Consider the following 16,730-nt stretch of genomic DNA (forward strand, 5'->3'; position numbering starts at 1 on the left):
GGAGATTATTAGAGCACGATAACAAAGATCTCTTTGTCTCTTCTTAATGCAGCCTCTAACATGTTCTTTCTCTGAAAAAAAAATCAGATTAATGAAGCTGACAATACCTGAGAATTACAAGACTGGATATTGGAGGAATGATGAGACTTTTACTTAAGAGCCCTCCCTTCTGGGATCAGTTGTTATAACCCTTCTCAAGAACTTCTTTGGCAAAAAGAGCCGTCGGCGGTAGTTTTGCTCTGCAGAGACCTTACACAGTAACACAAGAGTTTATTCAATCTGTAATGAATCCGCTGTCTCTCTGTCATTCTGCCTCACCCTCTCACTGAGGACAGGTTTTGTTCAAGGTACTGTATACCCACGAGCTGCGGTTCCTGGTTCATTGGGAGGATAGGATAGGACTCTGCCTGTATGGACATACCTCCTTATTCCTTTTATCTCTCAAAGCTTTTGCAGTTAAATATGTCAATTTTCATTTAATTTATGAAGAAACAATTTAAATGAGGCCTGTATGGAGTGCTATTAGTGGTGTAGTAAAAACAATTTCATATCCATCAACAGTTGACTATCTGGTAGTTGTTCGTCAGAGGAGCTTGCAGTTAGAAGTTTTTATTTCCCCCGTCTGGTATATTGCATTTACTCTCACAGCTTTAAAGGCATCCTGCATGTATTTGCTTGTGCGTGTTTATTTAAACACTCAACAGTCGAGTGAAACTAAATCACATTTAAGTCAGCCTTTGCCATGGGCAAGCTCAGAAAGCAGGGCACAGTGCCCACTCCCCGCCGCTGGCTGTGATCACTGCTGTATCTTGTGTCCCATTCAGACAAGTAGCCATTCAGCAAGGCAAAGAAAGACTGATGGAGGGAGGAGAAGAGTGCTGCCAGCTGCCAATGACTGCACCACTAGATCTTTGGGAACCTGTTGCAGCAGGTTTTTCTTTCGGAATATCTTATTGCTGGGCTAGCCTGGACGAGTGCCAGACACACACACACACAGTCACACGGAAAATGAGGATGATATTCCGGGCTGCCAAAATCTGAAACCCATCCATCAACTGTTTTCATACACATTTAGTCAGGCAATCTGATCGAAGTGCCTCACTGTCAGGGTGACGGTGGATAGAGGTGCACAGACCTGAGAGGGAAATGGACTCGGCAGAGGTTGCAGGTCTGAGAAGGAAAATCTGACGGGAGCGACAAACAAGAAGAGAGCGTCTATCAAAAACCAAGTGTAAGGTGAGTTTGTCAGTTTCCTAGCGTAAAGATAAGCCAAAAAACTGCTTTGAAACTTTTTTTTAAAGTTAATGCTCTGACACTGATTTAGTTTCAGATGACAGCAACTTCTCAGAGGTTTCAGTGCTTATGCAACCACAACTGTCAGTGCAGTGTTTGAATCAGAGATTTATGTCAAACAGATGAAGTTCTTGTCTCTAAATGACAAAATACATTGTAAAAAAACAATTAAAAATTGTTGATTTGAGAGGAAATTAAATTAGTTGAGAGTCTTGCCTTGATTACAATGTACAAGACAGATCAGCTGATCTATTCATTCACAATAGTTTGAACTTGTGATAATTAGCTTCTCCACTAAGCCTAACAAAGCCTCAGAACAACACTGCACCTCAGCTGTGAGCCAAACCACAACACGTCGTTAATCTGTTCAAACCATCGGGACAAAACTGTCAGGTGAAAATTCTTCCCCTTTTGAATCAATAGCTTCTCACCTTGTATCTGCGCTGCATTCACATTTGACTAATGCCGGAATCATTGTTCCAAAACCAACACCAAATGATTTGCATACTACCACAAACTCATGTTTAGACATGATTGCAGGAAACAGTCTGGGATGGAGCAGTACCTGATGAAGGATCGCGCTTGTTATTTGTGGGTTGCAAAGTGGTGTGGTGGTTGACACTGTCAGCGACCCCTGTGACCCAGGACAGGAGCAAGCAAAGACGTTTACTTTTGTTTAGGATAAAGGAGAAAGAAATATATGCAAACGGTCCCAAGCGGTTGTAGCAAAATTGTAGCAAAAGTCTTTATATTTAGTGGATTTAAAATTGTTGTTATTTTTATAATGCAAATTAAAATAATCCAGCAAAATGAAAAGCTTTGTATCAGCAAAAGTTTATTTTTTTTTAATAAATTACTCCACTTAACTCCTGGTTTATCTTGGCAGAAGCTTAAACACAAAATGACTCTCACTGTTGACAGCAGCGTTCCAGCATAAACAGAAAGATGGTCTTATTAAATTTTGTTTTTTAGATGCTGTGGTGCTTATACTTCTTTAAAGTTCTACTACAACTATATTTTAATATATTTTCAAATCATTCACAGGGGTCTTTTAATTCTTATTATGCATTTTTTGGCAAAAAGCTTGTGTTGCTTTTTAAGGCATATATGTACTGCAGAGCAGATTACAGCCCTTCACAACCCCAAGCTAACATTAGCATAGCAAAATTGAGCATTCCAGCCTTACAGTTTGGAGTCAAATGTCAACGAAGACGTTAATGGATCTATTTGTCTGCAAGTGGAGGATTTAGAATTGGACGTTGGCCCTGCCTATATGGCGGTTGCTGCGTCACAAACCCGAGCTTTTTCAAACCATCAGCTTTCATTTGCTCCTGATCCAAAATGATTTGAAAAAAGACATTTTCAAATTCTTTTATGTAGCTATGTCCTCCATCATGAGAAAAATGCTACAAGAATGTGTTAAAAACACCAAATCCAAGGACTTTCATTTTCTTTAAAATACATTTTGATAACTAAAAAGTCCAAATGAAAACAAATGCCACATTAGCTGTGTTTGTTAGACATAAATTTTGAAAAAAAACATAATTTTACAATCACACTGTTTCTATTTAATCATAATTATGTGAATAAACACAAACAAACTCACAATAAGTCATATAAAACAATGGCGACGGACGTGAACAATACTTTGATTTACAGCAGATACATTCAAATTTCTGCCGTGGCACTAGCGTGATGACTAGTGCTCATCATCATCTATCAAAGGAGATGTCTTATTCAGACCATGGAGCAGCAAGCTACGTGGGGGCGGATACAGATGAAGCAATTTTGGTAAATCATGGCAATTCCACATGACACGCTCAACTTTTGATACTGTAGGAAATCCTGTGACCCCCCAGCTGTTGGTTATTCTTCTTACTTAATTTGAAAATTTGAATTGCAGTTTTGTAGAATATGTCATGTTTCTGCTATTTTTACAAAGTGTTGACAGTCAGGTGGCTCCATATGTGTTTTATATTGTTACAAATACATAGCTTTGCTTCTGGGTCAAACGTGCTCTGTGTGGAGGGTTATCAGTTTCTTGATTGAACAGGCGCGAGTGCGGCATTTGTTCCGCTGAGCGGCAGTGGGCCTGTCAAACAGATGAGAGGATTTGTTGCGACGGTGCTGATAAAAGGCAGTCTCTCAGCTTTCACGTTGATATTTAAGCCTCCTTTGACTCGAACAGAAACCGCCTTTTTTTGCTACTTCTCTCTTTTTGGGAGAGGCTGATTCCACTTTGTCTGGTTCAGCACTGTTCAGCTTCATGTGACCTGACAGCCATCATGCTTTGTTGGCAGTTTTAATGAGCTTGCTTTATGTGGAGGTTCAGGTTATCTTTACTGGAATCAGAGCCACGTGTCTCTCACTTCTGCCGGGATCATATAACACTTCCTCACAATCAGTAACCCCCGGTAACCCCCCCAACACATGTTCATCTGCTGTCACTGTTTATTGCACAGGCTCTGTGATTGCACTGTTCCCACGCTCGCTATCCTCCAGTCAGAAAAGCTTAGGAGACTTATAGATTGATGAACGACAAATGATTTAGGAGATGATCTGACAAGGATAAGAGAACACAAACACTTTTTTCAACCCTGGCAGAAATGATTCCCTTTGCAATATCATTCGACTTAGAGGACATTTTTATTTATGACGTCTTTATTTTTATCATATGAACCTAACTTGCTAATAAGCGCAATCCTTAAGGTATAAAAGAAATAAGTGTGTGCTGTTAAAATTGTAACGCCTCTTTCTAAATCATCTTCATCAAAAATTTCCTTCATCATTTTCATGTTCTGTTGTTTTTTTTTTCTTTGTTACAGAGACAGAATTGCACACAGAATGTCACAGTCCCCAACATTTTCCCTTGGCAGCAGCAGCAGCAGCAGCAGCAGCAAGTGTCAAGCATCGGCCCCTCAGGTTGGTGGAGCTATTTCTGCTTTAGCTCAGAGGAACCTCCTAAATATAAGAATGTATTCTGACTGTACATTTGGTTTGCTTAAAGTGAACCAGGGTTCGCTTTCCCTGGTAATCTGGTACAAACTTTTCCAGTCTGAATACACCCTAACACTATTTTCAAAGCATTTCTGAAAGTAAACCTAGAATACATTGTTTGTTTTTCATCATGGTGGATTTTATTTAGGGCAAAGTCTCCTTTCTTGAGTGAAACTTGGTTTTTTATCATTTATCTTGGATTATTTAGATCAAACTGAGTCAAATCTCTGTGTCTCTGTGCCAAAAGAGAGGAGGGTTGAGGTGCTTAACCTTGGGCGGATTAATGAAAAAACTTGTTTGCTTTATGACACATTTTCTTATGGTTGACCTAAGAGATTGATGAGGGTTTGTGTCAAAACAACTAAAAACAACAGAACTCTCCCCTTTTCAACCTTGTTATGAAATGTTTTTTCAGTCTTAGACGTTGGAGTAAACTTCTTTGCTTTCCTCTGTCTTCCTTTAGCTTGTGCTTTATTTAGGAATGGTAAGACAGCACTGATGCCCCTACCATAAGAAAGCAGATACTTTAGGTAATTCTGTTGAAGATGAATTAGACAAAATTCACTTTTTTTCAACAGACAAACTTTTTTGTCAGACATAATATTGATAATATTGAAATGTTTTGTTTTGATTAGATCACTGGCCAATCGAAGCACATAATCGTAAATCCAGACCCATAATAATAAATATATAAATATGGTTCCCAGGTCTTTTGCTAGAAGCATAAAATCACTGACTGTACATGAGAACTGGACCAAGTAAGTGTGACATCAACCATAGAAAATTCCTTACTTCCGGCTCCAACGAGTGAAGTCAGTTCAGCCGCCATCTTTGCAGTACGGAAGTTGCCTTGTTGGAACCAGAAATCGTCGGTAAGCAGTGATTGGTTCGAGTAAGTCGGAGTCAACATTTGTATGGGAACCCTTCTCACCAATCAGGAGTGAGCTTGTTGGATGTCACTCTATACCACTTGTAAGCAGGCCACACAACATATGTTTGGGGTTCTTTGACAGCAAAAATGAGATGAATGAGTACGTGGACTATCTAAAGATAAAAATTATGAACGAAACCAAACAAAAAATCCTGGAATGCAGTATTTGATAGAAAATACAACATTTACAGAGCTGATAACCTTTGTATGACCTGATGACTTTACTTCTCTCAGGCAGTGAGCTACATTGTTGATTTGATGGAGGATTTTAAACTTTTCAAAAACTTTTCTTAGATTGTAACTAAACCATCATGCGTTTGAAATGCATTTTTAGAGTTTTTAGTTTATTCAGTGATATGAACTCATCATTACATGTCTTGTGTCAACTGTCTTACTGCAGACCAGAGGGCACAGGGATGCCTGCTTCCCTGAGCAAGAAAGTACCACCTTCCACTTGAGAACTCCAACTCTGACCAGACAACACAGTGCTGATGGTACCATCCGCTCTGAATCCGAATCAGCACCAGAAAGAGGGCCAGTGAACCGCTTCCATCCATACCGCCGACAGTTCAGCGATGGGGCGATGGAGGCCGCCGGCTTTCTCCATCAGTGCTCTTCAGCCTTCAACAGCCTGCAGGAAGTGTGCAGTCCTGAAGTTTGCTTGCACAGTAGTGATGTACCAACGACCTGGAACAGTTACAGCAGCAGCACTCAGGTTTTACGATTTCACCTTAAACATACACTAACATCAACATATACATAAGATCTTTCAAAGGTGTCCTGAAGCTTTTGCCTAAAAACTTGCGTCTCATTGCTGCAGGGCTCATTCTCAGAGCTTCCAGCTACACAACTGGAGCCCACCAGCTTCCAGAGACATCCATCGTACGGCTCACTGAGCCCCTTGCAGCAGGTGAGTGTGTGTTTAAGCTGATCCTCCCAATTAAAAGCCAGCTGACAAATCATAAATGTATTGTGTTCCCTCTCCATAGGTCCAGTCTAAACTGTATCCCAATGGCGACCATCCAAACAGCTCCAAATATGGCGTCCAGACGCCGTCGTCACAAACACACCAGGAGACACAGTCTTCTTTCCCAAAGCCTATTTACTCATACAGGTATGCAGCAATATGTTTGTCATTATAAACTTTTTGAAGATTAAAGAAGAACAACTATGCACAAAATTCAAAAGTAACTGTTTTTATAGACTTTATCTGCTTTGAATAAGCTGCAGCATCATTGCAAATGTTTTCTTCTACATCGCAGCATCCTGATTTTCATGGCTCTGAAGAACAGTAAAACAGGGAGTCTTCCAGTCAGTGAGATCTACAGCTTCATGACTGAACACTTCCCATATTTCAAGGTACGAGCCGCTTTTTCCCTTCAGAGTCTACCGGAATTACAGTAAATCAAAGAACATCAACACTGGAGCTTTGGTGCTAAAGGGTTAACCATTCATTTAGCCAGGGTTGAGTCATTTGCACTTAGAATATTCTAAGTTTACGATCACATTTTTGAACGTCACGATGTTGCGAACAGAATAACATTCAAATGTTAGCGGTGTGGTATTTAAATGCCATTTACACTGTTGCCTAAAGCAGTTGTTTTCATGCGTTTTTTTTTATTGGCTTTTTCTCTGTTTAAATTTCAGACAGCTCCTGACGGATGGAAGAACTCCGTGCGGCACAACCTGTCTTTGAACAAATGCTTTGAGAAGGTGGAGAACAAAAACGGGAGCGCTTCTCGTAAAGGATGTCTGTGGGCTCTCAATCCGGCCAAAGTAGAGAAGATGCAGGAGGAGCTGCACAAGTGGCGCCGCAAAGACCCCATGACGATCCGCAGAAGCATGGCAAGGCCAGGTGGGTTCCCAAAAACTGTTTACAGTTTCTAAGATCATAATTTGCCATTTAAATGATTATTTAAAGTGAGTCAAACTACATGCATTTGTTTCTTATAGAAGATCTCGATCATCTTGTGGGAGAGAAGCCAGACAAATTCAGGCGCCTGCCACCTTACACCAGCACAGCTTTACTGTCCAGAGTGGCCCCTCTCTGCAGCACCACCTCGCCAACTTCTGCTCCGACCCAGTTTCAGCCAACGTGCCACCACACGAGAAGTTCGCAGTACTCCCACATTCAACCCCAGCAGCCCTACTACCTCCCCCCGACTGCTGCTCACCCCAGCAACTCCTTTGCTCTGTACTCGCCCTGTGAAGCACATCCTGCAGCGGGAGTGCCAGCAGCCACCGGCAGTCTGAACTCCCCGATTGCTGGGAAGATGCCTCCAGTTTTCAACGCCGCCCTGCAGGCTGAGTACAGTGTCAGTCCGAGGGGCATGCAGGACCTGCTGCTGGAGGGAGACGCCAGTTATGACATAGACGCCCTCAACCCCAGCCTCACCGACCTGCAGCTGCACGGTAAGAGTCATGGAGACTGAAAATCTCAGACATGATCCAATAAAATTACTGACTTTTTTAAATTAAAAAAACACTTTTAAAGATTATTCATGTTTTCAGTTATAGGTTTTCAGTTTTAAAGATGTTGCATTCCTTTTAAAAAGTAGACATGATTAAGTAATGCCTTTTTATTTCTCTAAACTTACTTACTTTGTATTATTTTTACTGTTATTTGTGGTGCTTGAGACATGCAGTAAATCTTAAGAATATATTCAGATTGCATCAAACTCTACCACTTTAGTACACTGTCTTATGGTGTATTCTGGTGTATATCTGGCACAAATGTTGAGTGTAAATACACCCAAGTGGGATCAAGTGATGTAATGAGAGTAGTGGAGCAACTTTAACTTTATTTTTTTTTAACGATGAGGCACAGTAACTCATTTAAATGTGATTGGATGAATGCAGGCTCATTAAAACAAACTTTAACCTGATACACGTTGCTCCTCACACTGTTTTCCTGATAATCAACGTGTCATAAAAACTTATCAGTGTACCTTCTTAGCCGTCGTCTCCTCAGTAACCGCCTTGCAGCATGCCTCCACTTAACCAAAGTAGCCGTAAAAGTGTTGAACCTGACGTTGAATTGGTCAGAGAAATGTTAAGTTTGAAAAAGTGAACTTCACTGAGAAGGATTGCAAAGCGTAAGACTCCTGTTGTTCTTTCTCTTGTTCTTTCTCGTAATTCCAAACCAATGAGTGAAGAGATCTTTAGTCATGTGGGGTTTTTACAAGCTATGGTTTGAAACAGAAATGTGTGGTAGACACCAGTCTGAATACAGACCAAACACAACGTTCAACACTTGATCCAGACCAAACTACGCAGACTTGGTCCGAACATTGACGTGAATAACAAATAAACGTATAAAATGGTCTATGGTCTGAACCAATAGACTTTTTCACTCTGAATGCATCCTTAAATACATGTTTTGGATAAAATCCATTAATTTTACTGAATTCATTGTTTTCTTTTTTTAAGTATTCAGGAGTATACTTTATTTGTTTTTTTTGTGGTTTCTCAGTCTCAAACTAAACTGTAATTTTTCATTAATACAGTCCTGTCGCCACATCACTGAAATACGTGTCTATTGGCCTGCCAAAGTAAACATTCCTGTAATCTGATGTCTTTAACCTGGGACAATGATTGATCTATCCTGGTTTTTTCCCAAGTTTTTAAACTGATTACAGACTACTTTTATGCAAAGACACTGACATCAATCTATGTTATCTATGTTATCCCTCCACCAGGTCTCATTTTTTTTCTTGAAAATCCAAAAATTTACACTTTTGGTAAAATATTTCCTTTTTTCAGCAAGATGGATGTAAAAAGTGGCAAACGCTGAGTTAAAAACTACATTTTACCTCTCAAAGACAATAGAATTAGATTAAAAGTGACTCAAATTAAATATTGATGTGTGATTTAAACCATGTAAACCACCTCAGTCCAAAGTTTCATATAATGAAGACTGAAAAAGGTAAAAAAACAAACAAAAAAGAAAGATGCTCAGAAGAAGAAAAAGCATATTTCCCATCTTACTGTAAAATGTTGGAATATGTAACTGAAACCAACTCTAAAAGAAAATTCTCTGTGAACAAGCCACTGATCTTTGTCCTCTTCTTTTTTCCGGTCAGGTAACGTGTGGGAGGAGCTAAGGGATGACAGTCTGGAATCCGAGTCTCACGTTGCCACGGCAACCTCTTCAGCCACCTTTCTCTTACAGGACCACTGCCCACAGGCTGGCTTTATGCAGGTCCCATCCTCTTTCAGTCACAACACGGCAAGCATCCCAGCAGGCCGCTGTAAAGCCGAATACGAGGACAGGAACACGGACAGAAGTTGCTGGAATGGACTGCATCCGGTCGCGTATTCGGGAGTTGAGAGCCTGGCAGGATATCTTACGTCCTGCACTACATCCCTGTCCTTGGTGTAAAGTCCTCAGTTTCTCCTTTAACTTAACTGTTTTGTGCAAGCCAGGATCAAGAGTATTTTTTCATGCAGCTTTGTGATTTTTTTTCCTTTGGCTTGGTGGCTTTGACCCATCGAAACCCCCGTTTATCACTATGTGACAAACAATATAGAGGACCAATGTTAAGACTTTGCATTTACAGTCAAATGATGGTGTTTCTGCTTATTTAAAATAACTTTTGTTTCTTAGAAAAAGCGATTATAGCCTATACAAAAGGAGCACATTTAAATATTTAAGCTTATTCTGGATTTTCAAAGTGTTTAATTAAATAGAGCATCAGTGGAGGATCTCTCATATATATCTGCAGTTTTTAATGCAAAAATTGTCTCTTAAACAATCCCACCTCAATGTGCGGATCAAAGAAATGCAGAGCAGTTTCCCTCCTTGCTGAGGCTGGACATCAAAATACTTTCTCCAAATCCTGAAGTAGAGTCAAAGCAACAGGACTTAAAATCTTCCTCGGATTGATGAAGCCACTTGGATGAGCAGCGAAACGTTTCAAGGAAGAAGATTTTACACATCAAGACAACGCCACCTGGATAAATGATTCACGTCCAAACGACAGAGACTCACACATCGGCAACTATTTAATACAGGCGAGTATCCAGCCTCAAGTTAGAACATTTCTGATGAAATGTGTTATTAGATTCTTTTGAACAGGTTTCTATTTATTTACCTTTAACTGAACGTTTTGTTTCACAAAGGGTTTTTTTTTTCTCAAGTCGTGTAATTTATGTGCGTTGTCTTGTTTTGTTGTTTGTAATTGTATAAATTCTCATCTTTTTATGTAAAAACTTAAACAAATTCCAGGTTTAGCATCAGTGGAATTGAATACTGTTGTCTTCAATCGTTATTTTTGCAATGCTTTCTAAATGACACTAAACAAGGTGCATCCATGCTGTTTTTCTCACTTTTGGTGCCAAATTAGGACAGCTTTAAGTTTTAAGTTGTGTTATTTTGAAAAGTGAATGACAACAACTTGAAACTCAAACTTACACTCTAGTGTTGGATATAGGTGCATTAGTGAGCATCTTTTGCATCGGAGTCTTACCTGTACTTCGACAGACACAAACTTCATGATCATTTTTTCACTATAATTTTTGGGAAGAACAGAGTGCTGTTTGCCAGAAATGTAGCATTCAATAGCCAATAAAAAATATTACCTTTAACCCTGTAAAGCCTACTATATCAAATAATTGATAGAAAATTCATATTTTGACAGAATTAAGATGTATTTTAAATTCATTTGAAAAAAATCAATTGGAAATTTTGCAACATCCTATTGTTCATGAAATATAGATATTCTTAATTATGATAGGTTGCTGGGTGACTTGGTAAACCTTTGCGGAACACAATGTTAGCTTATATGGAAAAAAATGTTGACATGGATGTTAAAAAAAAAAAAAATCTCCTTCTTTACCCACCGTTTCAAATTTGATACATTTTAACATGATTGTATTAGAAAGAATTATCAACAAATTTTACACTCTCTCAATACAGCTAGTAGCCATAAAAAATATAAATAACAATTCATGAGTTATTCCCACCATAAAGTTTTAAAAGTTAGTTAAACTTTTTCCCGCCAAAAGTATTTTTGAGATTACATGGAGGCAGCCATTGTGACATGAGCATGAAAAGCCCTTCTACTGCTCCTAGTGGAATGATGATGAACTAAAGGGCAGGAAAACATGGACTAGGATAAATACAAGTGGCTTTTTAAGGAAAGTTTTGACCATGCTATTGAGACTGGGGTCTTAGAAATATATCAGTCAAATATGATACAAATGGCTTTATGGGGTTAAATGTTTGAGGCGACTTATGAGCTATTATATGTTACTTTTGCAAAATACATCTTGAATCACTTGGATGTTTCCATTGTGGACATTTTGTTTACAACAAACACTTTAATCAGGTTTTGATTTTCTAGCAGAAATGATCAAAGTTTCCACTGTCAGGGTGTGCACAGGGCCTGAAAATCCCACCTTCATCATTCTGAAAATTCACATTAACTGTATAGCAGAACTGGACTGGGTGTGTGTGAGGTCACCTACACAAAATGCCTTTCTTCAAGCGACAGTAAAATGAAACCAATTTCGTTGCCATTCTTCTGTGATTTTTACGTCGCCATGTTGGAGCCAGACGCCAGTGATTGGTCTAAATTGGTCTGAGACAACGTTTCTATGGCAACTACTGTCACCAACCAGGAGTCAGCTTGTTGGAAGTCCACACTTATTCCACTTAAAGTTGATCAGGAGAATCAAACGTTCAAGGTGGGGCCAGCGGGCTCAACCTGCTTTAACTGGGGCATCTGATTGGTCAGTTTATAACTTAACTTGTGATAAAGTAAAAGTATCATGAAAAAAAGGATTAGCAAGATCATGCTTAAAAAAATGTATCAGAGCTAAAATTCTGACAAATGGAACAATTGATTAATTGCTGTTTATTTCTTAATAGAGGATTATGGGATGTTGGCTTCTTGGAGTCAGCAGGTATTTCCTGTTTGGAGCATGCGGGGGAAGGGTCACTCATTCCAGTTCTCTATATACAGTCAATGGTCAAACATGACTGATTTGACTGAAGAAAGATTTAAAAACAGCAATCTGAGAGTTGAAACTTAAAAGCAGAAAATTTGAAACTGAAGAGAACATAAAGGTTATTTTATAATTGCAGAAATCAGTGTTCGGTTTTTCAAAGTCTGTTTTCATTTTTATTCATGTTGAGTTTTAACACCAGTTTTCCAGTTTCAAATTGTTGTATTTCAGTTTTCAAAACCCCGGAGCCATACGTTTAGCAGAAAACAGATCTCTATAGTGAGCAGCTGGAGAGTCAACACGGCACAGTCTGGAATTTCTGTCAGGAGCTTGTTCAGTGCCAACCAGAGCACGCAGGCAAAGGTGAAATAAGGGGAATCCTTCCAGGTGCAAATCAAATTAACTCTGGAAAGCTTCCAATGCCTTAAAGTGCCCTTAAAAAAAAAAGAAAAAAAATCCAGGTATTTCAACATCTAAGAAACTTAATGTGCTGTATATTTATCTGACATGCTGTAGGCTGAGCAAGTGACAGGATTTCAGTTTGAGATATTAATTTTAGATTCTATTAATAATGTATTAATAATGCTTGACTGATGAGTGAGGAAATTTGTTTTTAATGACAGCAGCATTGCAGTAAATCTCATTTTCCAGAAGATGGCAGCAATAGTACTGCAAAGAGGAATAATCTATAACAGAAAATATGTCATGTTTTTCCTTTTATGTCATCTTTCTCTTTATTTCATCAAGTAACCTGATGACAACACAGGCATGATGGAAAGTTTATCAATATCAAACAAAAGTTCTCAAAAGATTTCGTTAAAATAGCATAGAAATTCAAATGAGAAACAACAACAGCGTCTAATCTGCCAAAATATACATTTTCAATATATCTTAACAGGGGGAAATACACACCCCTTCTCATTTTTAGGTAAAGACGGTGACATTGATGTAAAAATAGATCAGGATAATTCCAAAAATCCTATGTTTATTGCCATGATGGAACTTCAGCTGTCAAAACTTTCCACATTTTCTGTTAAAACATTCATCAGAATAAAATTATACACAGTGTTTATTAATAGAGAGAAAATACTCCTTATCAAAACAGGAATCTGACGTTTGGCTAACATGTTTTCTGACACCTCAAAGTGGCTATTTGTTTAAAAAAGAAACAACCCTCACATTGCGATACTATTCAAACATGGAGGAAATGACAAAAACACAGCGCTGTGATCCAGCAAGACGATAACAGAACACAGACGGCGGATGCATGTGCTGCTATGAATGAAACAAACCCTGCAAGTAAAAGTGCTAAAAGACACCAAAACAAACAATACTCTTAAATCTAGCTTAGATTTAAACTTTGTCTATACGTTTTCCTCTTTTGTAAAAACCTTTTTAACTATTTACCAAACAAAAAAAATTCTCCCAATGATCAACAGGAACCCGCAAGTCAACAGTATGCACAAACACGCCATGTGCTGTTGCCCACACACTCACACGATGACGCAAACTTGTGATAAAACTGGCTGAGTTGGTGCTGAAAGAAAAAAAAAAAGGCAAAAAGGGGGAAGTTGATTGGTTAGACAGTTGTGAATCTAACCAGAAATGTGTGGAGCTAACCAGTGAAAGGATTGGATGTCAATGACATGTCTGCCAAGTTTATTTTTTTTCTGGTCCTGAAGTGGCAGTCTGTAAAATGTCTTGAAGTGGAAGATTGAAAAGCATTGAGGTCCACCTATGGTCCTCCACAATAGGAATAATCTGCCTTGTTGTGCATCACCAGCTTGTTGTCCACAAAGTAGAAACTGTCAGACTGGGTTTCATACGGGTGTTGGATCATCTCGCGCACTGAGAGAGAAGAAGAAGAAGAAGAAACAGACAGTATTATTGTCCACACACATGCGATGGCGTTTCCTCGGTGTCTGAGCGCCATACTCACTGATGTCCTCGGACAGCGCAGGAAACTCGTAAATGTGCTCGCACGTGTTCTTGCTGCTGGGCATGCAGAACCCGAATTCAAAGTCAAAGCTCTTGAGCAGCTTATCCCGGAAGTAGTGCCTCTCAATCATGCGGAAGTTATTGATGGGGGTGTCTCCCACCGTGAACTCCACTCTGTAGAAACCCATGAAGTTAATCAGCGAGTGTTTCATTTGGACTAAAGGAAAACAGATCTTTTGAGGGTTCTTTTTGAGCTTAGCATTGGTATTATTATTATTGGCTGTTTTTGCCTGACATTTTCAATAACAGTGAACAAATGAGATTAAATTACTGTAAATTAAGGAGTAACGGTCCACCCGTTATTTATATGCTGGATGTTGCTTTAAGTTTTCTCTGATCTTTTATCCCCTGAATGTTCAACTAACTTCGGAGACTTGTGTTCTGTCTTCTAAACTTTTTCACAGATGATTTAACATCTTTATTACTAAATATTCTCAAATGTGCAGCACATTACATGTACAAACACATAACTGAATATGACAAGCTGTACTGTATAGGCAAAAACTATCAATTTAAAAGCCTACTTCATTGGGAGAGTGTGAAATGCACAACAAATGATGACTTTAATGTTAATTTCTTCATTTTTTGAAGCAGGGAATGCTAAGAGAAAATCTGTTTTACACATCAACTGCTTTGTCACTGGTCACTTTAATAGGCACACCTGTCCAAGTGCTCGTTAATGCATATTTCTAATCAGTCAATCAAATAACCATTGGTTACAAATGAGCAACGGAGAAGAGCATCTCTGAACACATAACAGGAATTTAATGTTGTTTGAAAGAAGATTGTGGGATAGCTTAGCGCTATATTGGTGCCAATAGCTACAGCGGCTCTGTCCCAACTGTCCTGTTCTATATTTAATGGACCTACAACGGATGGAGGCCCTCAAGAGGTACGGGTCGGTACTGTGTAATGGGTCCATTTAACAGTGGAAATGCTGAAAATACCGGATTGAACTGAACTTTACCAGACTGTTCAGTGAAAACGAGGCTAAAAGGCTTCTATAGTCACCAGATCTCAACCCAATAGATCACTTTTGGGATGTGGTTGAACAGAAGATTGGAATAATGGATGTGCAGCCAACAAATCTGCAGCAACTGTGTGATGCCATCATGTAAATATGGACCAAACTCTCGGAGGAATGTTTCCAGTACCAGGATTAATGCAGTTCTGAAGGCAAACGAGGGTCCAACCCAGTACTAACAAGGCGTTCCTAATAAAGTCGCCAGTGAGTGTAAATGAGTCAACTTTGTTTTACAAGTACACAATTGCAATTCCAACTTCCTGTTTAATAAAAAGGAAATGCTTATGTTCCACTTTGGCTGATTATTGTCTCTGGGCTGGATGGGACGACCGCATTGAAGACTGCATAAACTTTCAGTCAGGCGGCGTTCAGAGGGAGTCGGACAATGAATGCAGCTCATAAACAGCTAAATGCCTGACTCAGCAGGTGGGCTGCACTGATCTGTGTTACTAGTGATCCATCTGAGCCTATTGTCCTAAGCAGAAGCCCACACAGCAAATAGACAGGACCACAGATCTGTCCCCTACATCTGAGTGAGAGTAACACCAAGTTGACTTACGTGGCTCCAACCTGCCGCAGCTGCAGGAACGCTGGAGTAAACTGGTATCGGACAAACCGGCCAGCATTGGGGTCACAGAGTTTCACGCCACCTAAAGAAGAAACAACAATTTGACATTTCACACGCATCTCTGAAAGCGTAAAATAATTTGTCGGAATATTCTTGTCTCTATTCAGTCTTTTATGGTTGATGATTTGATTGATTGGTTTATTTTTTTCAAGTATAGATTATGAAAAATACAGGACAAAACACACAATTATTTAAACTCAATACAGAAATAATGAAAGGCATTGATTAGAAAATATGGTTATTTTTGTAATCATTAACTAAAGTCAAGTAGAATTTGATTGAAAAGGTGAACCTGGAGTTGGAGGTTTGGTGATCTCAAACAGCACAGTCCCCGTTTCCATGTCGCGGATCTTGAACCTGGTGAAGTCAATCCTGTGGACGTTTTCCTCTGGAGAGCAGAGATAATCTGAAAACAGAAACAAGAGGAAAGCCCCAGATATGAGCTAAAGTTGTTCTCTCTGTGTTTGTGATGTTTAATTATAAATTCCTTGGACAGGCACACTGATACTCGTCACCATTTCTGTTCATTAGAGCCCTCTCCACACTGAATCCATGACTCTGACCTTTTCTAAATGTTCATCATAGAAACCACACCACTCCTTTTTTCTAACAAACATTTCTGTGCACTGAGACAAGAAAATAAGAGAGAAAGCTGCTAAACTCTTAACTAATTTAGCTGCTATTTTAATCCATAGTTCATGTCACACGTTTTGATAAGAATGAGAACCTTCACAGAATACCAGCTCAATGTGTCAATCTTACTGGACACCTTTAGGTAAAGGTATGTCGTTTGAGGAAAATCTCCTTAAGAGATTATACTTTAAGTAGTTTGTGCAAAAAATAATCCCCAGCTGAATGAAATGGTTTTACAGAAGCCAGACTCTGCCTATTCTACTTTTTTTTTTTTTTTT

At 39.1% G+C, this 16,730-nt stretch overlaps 2 protein-coding genes across 3 annotated transcripts in view; one reads left to right on the top strand and one right to left on the bottom strand.

Moving 5' to 3' along the window:
• The first annotated feature begins 411 nt into the window (after positions 1 to 411).
• Positions 412 to 12,605, top strand: foxn1 (forkhead box N1). Of its 2 annotated transcripts, XM_024277429.2 has the most exons (9): positions 412 to 1,236; positions 4,119 to 4,215; positions 5,622 to 5,936; positions 6,042 to 6,131; positions 6,211 to 6,335; positions 6,484 to 6,580; positions 6,869 to 7,076; positions 7,175 to 7,633; positions 9,304 to 12,605. In XM_024277429.2, the coding sequence occupies exons 2-9, from the start codon at positions 4,138 to 4,140 to the stop codon at positions 9,600 to 9,602; spliced, it is 1,671 nt and encodes a 556-aa protein (XP_024133197.1). In that variant the 5' UTR covers positions 412 to 1,236; positions 4,119 to 4,137; the 3' UTR covers positions 9,603 to 12,605. The 2 variants fall into 2 exon arrangements, with proteins under 2 accessions (XP_024133197.1, XP_024133196.1); XM_024277428.2 differs by lacking the exon at positions 412 to 1,236 and having other exon boundaries at positions 3,861 to 4,215.
• Positions 12,606 to 12,875: 270 nt separating this feature from the next.
• The window catches only part of unc119a (unc-119 homolog a (C. elegans)), a 21,081-nt gene continuing 17,226 nt past the window's right edge, over positions 12,876 to 16,730 (bottom strand). The window contains exons 2-5 of the mRNA XM_024278061.2: positions 16,112 to 16,225; positions 15,751 to 15,841; positions 14,109 to 14,281; positions 12,876 to 14,017 (exon numbers count right to left, since the gene is read on the bottom strand). Coding sequence (XP_024133829.1) covers positions 13,905 to 14,017; positions 14,109 to 14,281; positions 15,751 to 15,841; positions 16,112 to 16,225 — 491 coding nt within the window. The 3' untranslated portion in view covers positions 12,876 to 13,904. The remainder of the gene's footprint in view (positions 14,018 to 14,108; positions 14,282 to 15,750; positions 15,842 to 16,111; positions 16,226 to 16,730) is intronic.

Source organism: Oryzias melastigma, linkage group LG13, assembly GCF_002922805.2.
Source record: "Oryzias melastigma strain HK-1 linkage group LG13, ASM292280v2, whole genome shotgun sequence".
NCBI lineage: Eukaryota > Metazoa > Chordata > Actinopteri > Beloniformes > Adrianichthyidae > Oryzias > Oryzias melastigma.

Coding starts and splice junctions, on each gene's coding strand:
- foxn1 (XM_024277428.2), top strand. CDS start 4,087: ATGTTCTGTTGTTTTTTTTTTCTTTGTTACAGAGACAGAATTGCACAC. Junction 4,216..5,621: donor GTCAAGCATCGGCCCCTCAG/GTTGGTGGAGCT, acceptor GTCTTACTGCAG/ACCAGAGGGCACAGGGATGC. Junction 7,634..9,303: donor CACCGACCTGCAGCTGCACG/GTAAGAGTCATG, acceptor TTTTCCGGTCAG/GTAACGTGTGGGAGGAGCTA.